General features: G+C 31.1%; 2 protein-coding genes across 2 annotated transcripts; both read left to right on the forward strand.

Annotated features, from left to right (window-relative positions):
* Window positions 1-61: 61 nt before the first annotated feature.
* LOC107477277 (glucan endo-1,3-beta-glucosidase) lies at window positions 62-1,993 on the forward strand. Its single transcript, XM_016097264.3, has 2 exons — window positions 62-190; window positions 1,034-1,993. The coding sequence occupies exons 1-2, from the start codon at window positions 124-126 to the stop codon at window positions 1,963-1,965; spliced, it is 999 nt and encodes a 332-aa protein (XP_015952750.1). The 5' UTR covers window positions 62-123; the 3' UTR covers window positions 1,966-1,993.
* A 2,132-nt stretch (window positions 1,994-4,125) lies between these two features.
* On the forward strand, window positions 4,126-6,407 carry LOC107477276 (glucan endo-1,3-beta-glucosidase). The gene is made up of 3 exons (XM_016097263.3): window positions 4,126-4,267; window positions 4,875-5,174; window positions 5,608-6,407. The coding sequence occupies exons 1-3, from the start codon at window positions 4,183-4,185 to the stop codon at window positions 6,246-6,248; spliced, it is 1,026 nt and encodes a 341-aa protein (XP_015952749.1). The 5' UTR covers window positions 4,126-4,182; the 3' UTR covers window positions 6,249-6,407.
* The last annotated feature ends 3,759 nt before the right edge of the window (window positions 6,408-10,166 follow it).

The following is a 10,166-nucleotide window of genomic DNA, read 5'->3' on the forward strand; positions in this document are numbered from 1 at the left end:
CAGCTTGCATGCAAATATATATAGAGATAGAGAGATGATCAGAGGGATCAACTCAGAGCATTAAGTGTTTGTTTTAAGAATTGGTTTATATATCTTTCACATACAATCACGTAGAGATATATAATGGATAAAACCTCCATGACTGCTATATTCCTGCTTATTGGAATCTTTTCCTCCGTGCAATTTGCAGGTATATTAGTTTCTCACCCTCATTTACATTTTTATCTATGGTTTCTCAAATAATGTGGTCTATATATGACAAAATATGATGTGATACTACATTATTATGCGTTACAAAAATGGTATGTGAATATAAAAAATCAGTTATCAAATCAATTATTATATATTTAGATATAAATATATTGACCATATTACGTGTATATTAAAATTAATTAATTACTAAAATTAATCATCGGTATAAAATACATATTAAAATATAAATATATATTAAAAGTAAATTAAACTACACATGTATTTATATATAAATACATTAGTAGCTGATTTTAGTAGTTAATTTTAATATATAAATAACATTTTTGTAAAACTAATTCATTTTTTTGTGTATTTTATATTTAAATATATATTTTATACAGATAATTAATTTAATAACTAAATTTTTGGATCAATTATCTCATTTTTAATTAAAATGAACATAAAACCCTTCTTTTTTCACATGTTTCGTATCTAATTGTATGTTATGAGTTTCAATTTTAGCGTTTTATTTGTATCAATTTTATTTTCAATAATTAAAATGCAGTTTAATTTTATTCTATGTGCTAATTCTGTCTATCAATGATAGTTTAACAAAAAAAAACATAAATAAAAATATAAGGGACTAAAATAATTAAGTTTTTAATTTAGAAAACAATTTTAAACTATGTTTAAATTTGTTTGAAAAATTGAAGTAAAAATTAATATAAGTTAAATATTAGATTTTAAATCAACCATTTCACCCTATTTGCCACCAATTTTAATGTGTCACTAAAAAACTGTCACAAATGAAAATCACACATTTTTCATTTTTGGGTTGCAGATGCACAAGTTGGAGTGTGTTATGGAAGAAATGGAGACAACCTACCAAGTCAGCAACAAGTGATAAACTTATACAAATCAAATGGAATAACAAGAATGCGCATATATGATCCAGATCAAGCAACCCTCCAAGCCCTCAAAGGTTCAAACATAGAATTAATCCTTGATGTCCCCAATGACAACCTTCAATCCCTCACTGATTCCACAACCGCCACTAATTGGGTCAACACAAATATCAAAGCCTTTTCAGATGTCAAATTCAAATACATAGCCGTTGGTAATGAAGTCGACCCTAGTGACTCTAACTCACAAAACATTCTCCCTGCAATGCAAAACATTCAGAATGCAATTAATTCCGCAAATTTACAAAGTCAAATCAAAGTCTCCACCGCAATTCAAACCGGCCTAGTAACGAATTCTTACCCGCCAAGCAACGGTGTTTTCACCGATTCAGCATCGAATTTCATCAAGCCAATCGTGAATTTCTTAGTCCAAAATGGTGCACCACTTCTTGTAAACGTGTACCCTTATTTTTCATATGCTCAAAACCAACAGAGCATTAGTATTCAGTATGCTCTGTTCACTCAACAAGGTAACAATGATGTTGGATACCAGAATCTGTTCGACGCAATACTCGATTCTGTTTACGCGGCGCTCGAGAAATTAGGCGCCAATAATTTGAACATTGTTGTGTCTGAGAGTGGGTGGCCATCAGCAGGGGGTGTTGCTGCTAGTGTTGATAATGCTGGAACTTATTATAAGAATTTGATTAATCATGTTAAGGGTGGAACTGTTAAGAGGCCTAATGTACCAATTGAGACTTATTTGTTTGCTATGTTTGATGAAGATTTGAAGACCGGTGATGAAACTGAGAAACATTTTGGTGTCTTTAATCCTGATCAGTCTCCTAAGTATCAACTTAGTTTCAACTGAAGTAAAGACTCGTATGCAGTTGTTTTTATATGAAGTTAATATTTGAAAATTATTAGATAAATCAAATTATCTAAGAATTTTCAAATATTAACTTTACATAAAGATAAAACAGTTAGTTTTTACTTTTGATTGAACATTGTGTTTTTGTTTGTGTTGTCTAGAATTACAATAAGGGTATAATAGTACTTGTGCCCATGGCAAAAACAGATCAATAATGTAATGTACTATATACAATTTGTAAACTTGCAATCCAATAAATACTAATAAATAAAAACTATATATTGTTATGATATGTTTCAAGTATAAGTATTTATTTTTTTATTAAACATAAAATGGTTGGTAAAAGTTATAAAATAAGTGATTAAACTCATCTTTAAGCTTGTTCTGTTTGTTTATAAGGCCTTTTCTCAAGTAAATAAACAATCTAGAAAATCCAAGATTAGGCCTCGAAGTGGATTTGAATTGAGACAACGTCAAGTTCTTTTGAAGCCCAACATTATGATCATCGATCGAGAAGCATTATTGGGGAAATGGATCCTCCATTTTTTTAACACTTGAGATAGTAAAGTGTGATCTCTCGTCTTTAATTCTATAAGTGAGATCAGAAATAAATAAGAGAGAGAACAATAAATAGTTAAATTAAACACTTGACACCATCTGATTTTTTTTTCCATTGGAGATGATCCACTCTCAATTATTGGTGACTGTGGTGGCCAATTCATGAAAAATGTAAATTTTCCTGGCCATGTTTTCCAAAGTTATTACCTTTTGATTAACTTATTGATTGAGAAAATTAATAATATTCGTATAGAGTTTAATCTTATATCCAAGGTTTTCTGTAGATTTTGCAAGTGTGCCACCTTTTTTGTCTTGATTGTGCCACCTTCTTCTTGTCTAGTCTAATCTAATAATATATATGTCCTTTAATTTCAAGTATGTATGTATGTATGTATCTATGTATGTATGAACTTGTTCAATGAAGATGAAGTCTGAACGAAATCTTTCATACATCCTAAATTCCTAATCCACGCCACAATTTTGTTCTTTATCCTGATTTTAATCTATGTAAAAGACTCACATACATATTCAATCAGTGCATAGAGTGTATTCATTACAGAGGAAAAAAAAAAGAAAAAAAGAAAAAGAGAAATTCACTTATTTGTTTTTTCTCATTCTATGTATACTTAATTACTTATAATATGTATTGAAGTAAGCATCTTAAGCTATACATTTTTTTCTATGCATGTGTTATAACATGTCAATTTTTTTTGAATCATGTTCATTATTTAATTATTATATATGAATTTAGTTAATTAATTATTGAATAATGAATATTACTCAAAAGAATTGAGATGTTACATCTGCGTCTTTTTATTTTATTTTCTTGAATAGAATAGTTAACATCTAGATAGAGATCGAAGAGATTGGGTCCAAATAAAACCAGCTATGAGTCAATAAATTTTCCACATTTTGTTTGAAAATAACATCTTTTATACACATGTTTGCATTATTTTACTAATAATTAAGAGTGAAAATACCACTATTAATGATCGATTTGAAGAAAAAAATGGTACCTACACAGCCACCATAAGATTGAACTTTCAACATTAGCATACCCCGCATAATAGGGAAGATGTAACGTCTAAATTCTAATGTGTTAACGTGTCTTTATATGCGACTATTCGACCTAGTACATATAAATGCAAAGGATGCATGTCAATTTAATTTGTTGACTACATAGCTAAGTGAACAAAATTAGTGACGTTTGAATTTGATTGCTTACACATTGTGGCTAGTTTTAGTAGGTTGGAACTTGGAACATTTCAATTATTCCTTCGTGTTAGGCTGAATGACACAATGAACTACACTAATGGATGTGCTATATATTATTAGAATAATGTTAAGGAAAAAAAAACATTTTCGTATTATTATTGCTTCCTAAGCTACTTATTAAAGTCATCGGTACTATACGGAACTATAGAATATAATAAATTTGGATATATCAATTCAAAGTGAGACATAAATTTAAATTAGCATTAGTTTCCATGGAGTGATTGACGGGGCACTAAAATTAAAGTCTTTGGCATCTACTTATCCAAATCAATTCATGCCAACCCTTTGCCACCACCTTAGCCCTATATAGAGGTACGAATTTTGGAGCAAAAGAGACATATCGGAGTGTTGAGTTTGGTTTATAATTTTCATATAATACAATTAATGGATATAGAAATTTCAAGAAGAAGCATGGCTATCATATTGCTGCTTGTTGGAGCATTGTTCTCCACTTTAGTAGACTTCACAGGTCTGAAATAATTGTATTATTTGTATATTTTTTTCTGTTTTTAAACGTTAAATTAACTCTTTTTTTGTTCTATTAATGGTAGAAGAAAATACACAAGTAGTGTAGGTTAGGTTTTCAGAAAAGAAAAAGTACAAAAAATATAGTTTATATAATTTAAGAAAAAATATAGATAGATAATGAAAATACTAAACAATGTGAACAATAGATATATCGGATGTTCATTTTACTAAGTGTGCGGATGATTATTCTAATATTAAAATTTAGGTAGATAATTTGGAGATATAATGCGTTTTGATTTGATTGGTGATTGTTCAGCATGTTGTTCAAAAGAGTTATTAATTACCTAGTATAACTTATAATTTAATTATATATTTACTGTTAGTTGTTAATGAATGCAAAGAAATTAAATAACACACTCTAATATTGCTCTTTTTTTTTGCTATGTATATAAAAAATCAATGACTAAATTAGTTATTATGTATTTATATCTAAATATATATTATTTAATTTATTTTTAATATATATTTTGTATTTCAATATATATTATATACTTTTATTAAATCAATAACTAATTTTTAGTGTACACGTATCATGTACAACACAACAGGTGCACAATCTGTGGGTGTATGCTATGGTGGAAATGGAAACAACTTACCAAGCAAGCAAGATGTGATAAATCTATACAAATCAAACAGAATAAGCAAAATGCGGTTGTATTATCCAGATGAAGGAGCCCTTCAAGCCCTAAAAGGATCAAACATAGAAGTGATAATTGGTGTCCCCAATGACCAACTCCAATCCCTCACAAATGCAAACGCAGCCAATAATTGGGTCAACAAATACATTAAACCCTACTCCTCAGCCGTTAAGTTCAAGTACATCGCTGTAGGCAACGAAGTTCACCCAGGTAATAACCTTAGAATGTTAAAGTTTGGACTTTGGATGACTAAGAGCCGGTTTGGCTAAACTTCTTAAATAAGCTCTTTTGAAAAATGAGATTAAAATATAAGGACTTTTATTAATAACAACTTTTAAATAAGTTATTTTGTGTTTAAAAAGTTATTATAAAAGTCTTTGTTTTAAAATTGTGCAATAAATAGAAGTGATAAAATAGTTTTTGAAAATAGGAGAAGTCACGTAAATAACTTTTTCAAAAGCTTTTAAATAACTTTTTGAAAAGTTAAAAGTTTATCTAAAAAATTATATCAAACACTATTAATATAACTTTTTATAAGTCAAAAGTTAAAAAAAAGTAGTTTTTGTTGTTTTCCAAACGGACCCTAAATAATTTTTACATATTTTAATATTTTTGGTGAATGTTGAAACCATTTATGCAACAGGTGATGGTGCAGCAGGATCTGTTCTACCAGCAATACAGAACATCCAAAGAGCAATTTCTTCAGCCAAATTACAAAACCAAATTAAGGTATCCACAGCAATAGACACAACCCTTTTGGGAAAGTCATACCCACCAAAAGATGGTGTTTTCAGTAACAATGCACTTTCATACATAAGACCCATCATTAACTTTCTATCAAGCAATGGTGCACCACTTCTTGCAAACATTTACCCATACTTTGCATATGTTAATAACCAACAAAGCATTGGTCTTGACTATGCATTATTCACAAAGCAAAGTCCAAATGAAGTTGGATACAAAAGCTTATTTGATGCACTTTTGGATTCTCTCTATGCTGCTCTTGAGAAAGTGAATGCACCTAATTTGAAGATTGTTGTGTCTGAGAGTGGTTGGCCATCACAAGGAGGTGTTGGAGCTAGTGATCAAAATGCAGGAACTTATTATAAGAATTTGATTAATCATGCTAAGGGTGGGACCCCAAAGAGGCCTAATGGACCCATTGAGACTTATTTGTTTGCTATGTTTGATGAGAATCAGAAGCAAGGTGCTGAAATTGAGAGGCACTTTGGATTATTCAGACCTGATAAATCACCAAAATATGGCCAACTCAATTTCACTTGAAAATATATAGGTTGGGTAATGATTATAGATACAATAAATGGTACCTTGATGCACCTAATAAGGTTTTAGGCCAATAATAATGTGAATGGTGCCGCTTGTGATTACTCTGCAAATGTATGCTTGTCTCTACAAATACAATTGAATAATATTTTAAATAAATCCAAGGAAAAATTAGCAAAAAATTTGTCTTTAATAACAAAGTTTAATTATTAAATTAGTCAAAATTTTATTTATTAAACAAATTAGTTTTTGTGTCAAATTTGTTAAAGAATCAGACAAATTAACTTTTATTATTATTATTATTATTATTATTATGTTTGGTATGGTAAAAAATATTTAAAAATAGGACAATTTAAATAAATAAATCAAATTGATTTTGAATTTACGCGATTGCAATTTTCTAAAACAGGTTATATCTTTGTTCTGTTTTAAATTTATGTAAATTGCTACATGGTGTAGCGGTTTACAATTTGCACATAATTCACTATAGGATAGCGCGGATTACGTTAAAATTCGTGCAATGCAGAAATCGTTACAGGGTATCACAGTTTTTGAAGGAACTGGGCCTTGCATAAACCGCTATAGAGTCTAGCGGTTTATGAAAAAACAAGGGTAGCATAATCCGTTGCATCCTATAACAGATTATGTATACGTGGATTCTCTATATATACTAGGGGAAGGCAATTGTGAAGAAATAGAGTATCATTTTTACAATGGATAGTGAGGAGAGTTTCCTAACTTGTGCATTACTCTGAAAAAATTCAAAAAAAAGTAAAAGACACGCTGTTAAGCTTACTGATAGAGAATCACCGAGTGTATTTATCCGGTCATCGAATACCTTGTTAGAGCTAAAAATCGGTATATTGTAAAAATTTGGGGTGTGTGGGATCAAGGGGATAAAGAAGTTATTTTACAAGATCCCTATTGCTATTGTGTCAACTAATGTGAAGTATGGTACATTTGTGATAGGGTCCGACGAAGATATGCAGGTTTTGTTTCTTTGTCAGCGAAGTTTTTGAAAGCGAGAATACACGAGTTGTATACTAAGTTGGAAGTTGGTGTCGACAGTTCTAGGACATCAGCTCCGAATCCTCAATCGACTTCGTTGGGGGGTGCTTCTACCTTGATGCCTGTGGTTGCACCTGCTTGTCCTGGTTGAACCTCTATCTATTGCAGTTGGGATGGCTAGTTCACCTTGTCTAATTCCTGAATTTGCAGGTGAGGGTGAATCGGATCTAGTTGAAAATGCAATGTAAGAGAATGATTAGGATGAAGAACCTGTTGACATACTTGGAGACAGTGATAAAGATACTCGGAGCAATCTACTTACACAGCATGGCCCATCAAGTTTCGACACATAGCAGCAACATCCTTCACATTTCTCAACCTTGAACTTGGAAGCCATCGGCCAACAGCCGGACGTAGATCCTACCTTTGGGGGGTCGAGGATTGCATGATTGAACTGCTCCTATGAAATTTCAAATTGGCCAATATTTTTAGAGTAAATAGAAGCAGTGTTGAGTGCAAAGAATTATAGCATCCGTCGTGAAGTTGAGTATAGAGTATTAGAGTCAGATCATCTTAAGTACCATAGGAGATGCAAGGAGTTCGATAAAGGATGTACGTGGTTGATTCGTATTACACTTCGGTAATAAAATGGTACCTGAAAAGTTAGAAGGTACAACGGACCTCACACTTGCTTGGCTACATCGATTTCAAGCAATCACTGGCAGCTTGATTATCATGTCATTTGTGCGAGGATCTTTCCGTTCGTTTGAGCTGATGATGCGGTTACAATAAAGGTATTGCAACAAACTATATAAGTAATCTATAGATTCATGCCTACTTATAAGAAGGTTTGGCTGGTAAAGCAAAAGGCAATAGCATAGATCTATGAAGATTGGGAAGAGTCTTATGGTGAGTTTACATTAATAACTTGAAACAAATAAATGATACACTCAGTGCATTAAACGATATCTGGATGCCAATGAAAAAGTAAAATCGTCAAACCTATACGGTCTCAATGTGGGGAAATCGCCAGAAGATCTAAGACTGTAGTAGTTGAAGAAGACCAGCCAAATTGGTGACATTTCTGTTGGCCACTCGACACATGCATCTATACAACCATGCCAATGCAGCTGAACTCCAGCTATAACTATCCATCTCGTCAAGCTTTGCCACAAATGGCAACCACCGAAGGTGAACTCGATTCGCACTCTTGTCACCAAACAGGTGGGTGAATAGCAGCATCATGATGTACGTACGTGTATATATGTGAACAGTATCATCACTTACATCAGCTGGTAGAACCCAAAACCTTTCATGGAACTATGTGAAATGGACTGTCATCTGCTTGACTTTAGTTGGCGGTGGCAGCTCACTGAATAACTTCTGAAATCCCTCCCAAACTGGTCTGCCATCCTCCATATAGTAATCGAAATCACTAAGGTACCCACTAACGGCTTTTCCATTTACGGACAACCTCAGCTGATACGCCCCATCCTGTAGCGTGATGGTGTACTCTCTTAACGGCATGTGAAACGTGTACATCTCAAAACGCTACCTCTTAATAAATGCACTTACCATAAGTTCATCCAACCAGCCTAACCAAGTGATACAAACCAGACTTTTTCAAATAAGGTATGATTTGCTCATGCAGAGGCATATTCTGTTACCTTCGAAAGTTATACATACACCTACTTAACGGCATCATATGATAAAAATAACCATATCCTAATTAAATCGATTCTAACACTTACAAGCCTAAACTATAAATTATTACTAAAAATATCTTAATATAGTGCAAAAACTACATAGCTATTATCTATCAAATTTTTTAGGAGTGAGAATAAAAAATATAAAAATTTTAATATATTAAAACCTAATCAATAAATTACTGATAAAAAATACTAATCTTGTTTGATTTTGAATAACAAAGGCACGTTTTTCTCACAATAAAATAATCGCTATCATACTTGATTAGAAACAGAAATTAAATTCAAGATACTAAAACTTATCTGATTCTTGTTAATTTTTAATTAATATACATTAATTAAATATTTAATTTAGTTTTCTTAAAATTGTATGCTAAAAATTTTATAAGTTTAATTTTAATAAAGTAGAAAAATAAATATGGCCGTCTAAATAAAAATATAGAACGAATGCTAAGGTATTTTAGAAGGGTTAAACATGATTTTGGTTCCTAAGGTATAAAGTTAATGTGCAATTTTTGAATTTTTAAGTCTAAATTTTAAATTTTAAATCTTAAATTATAAATTCTAAATTTTAAATCCTAATTCTATAAATACTTAAAAGAAAACAAACTAACCTCTTCATTGATGCATTCGACAATGTGAACAACGCCGTTGAGTCGGTACAAGCAATTTTCGTCCGTCATGGTCCCAGTTTCCTCATCGCTCTCTCAAACCACAATTTTCTCTCTCAAACCAAATGTTTCATCTCTTTACCAAATGAAGAATCCGTTGTTAGTTATTGCGGTTTTATAATCAAGTTACACATAAACCGCAATACCCTTTAGCGAATTAGGGTAGCCATTGTTTCTTCATAAACTGCTGGACCTTATAGCAGTTTATGCATTGTTAAATTTATTCAGAAACTGCAACATCCTGTAGCAGTTTTTGCATTGCAAGAATTTTAACGTAATCTGCACTATCTTATAGCAGATTACAATATTTAAAACAGGACAAAGATATAACCTACTTCAAAAAATTATAATTATGTAAATTCAAAACCAATTTGATTTATTTATATAATTTGTTATTAAAAATATAAGTATAAACATCTTACTTTATATTTATAAATAAAAAAAATCATATATTTTTAGTTTGAAAAGTTAAAAGTATTTTAAAAACATATAAAGAAGAGATACTTCAAACTTTAAAGTTAGTTTATATTTAT

This window comes from Arachis duranensis, chromosome 3 (assembly GCF_000817695.3).
Source record: "Arachis duranensis cultivar V14167 chromosome 3, aradu.V14167.gnm2.J7QH, whole genome shotgun sequence".
Taxonomy (NCBI): Eukaryota; Viridiplantae; Streptophyta; class Magnoliopsida; order Fabales; family Fabaceae; genus Arachis; species Arachis duranensis.

What these genes read in the sequence shown, in the direction of transcription:
- LOC107477276 (XM_016097263.3), top strand. Translation starts at nt 4,183, where the DNA reads ATGGATATAGAAATTTCAAGAAGAAGCATGGCTATCATATTGCTGCTT. An exon ending in CACTTTAGTAGACTTCACAG is followed by an intron (nt 4,268 to 4,874) that starts GTCTGAAATAAT and finishes ACAACACAACAG; the next exon opens with GTGCACAATCTGTGGGTGTA. An exon ending in AGGCAACGAAGTTCACCCAG is followed by an intron (nt 5,175 to 5,607) that starts GTAATAACCTTA and finishes TTTATGCAACAG; the next exon opens with GTGATGGTGCAGCAGGATCT.
- LOC107477277 (XM_016097264.3), top strand. Translation starts at nt 124, where the DNA reads ATGGATAAAACCTCCATGACTGCTATATTCCTGCTTATTGGAATCTTT. An exon ending in TTCCTCCGTGCAATTTGCAG is followed by an intron (nt 191 to 1,033) that starts GTATATTAGTTT and finishes TTTGGGTTGCAG; the next exon opens with ATGCACAAGTTGGAGTGTGT.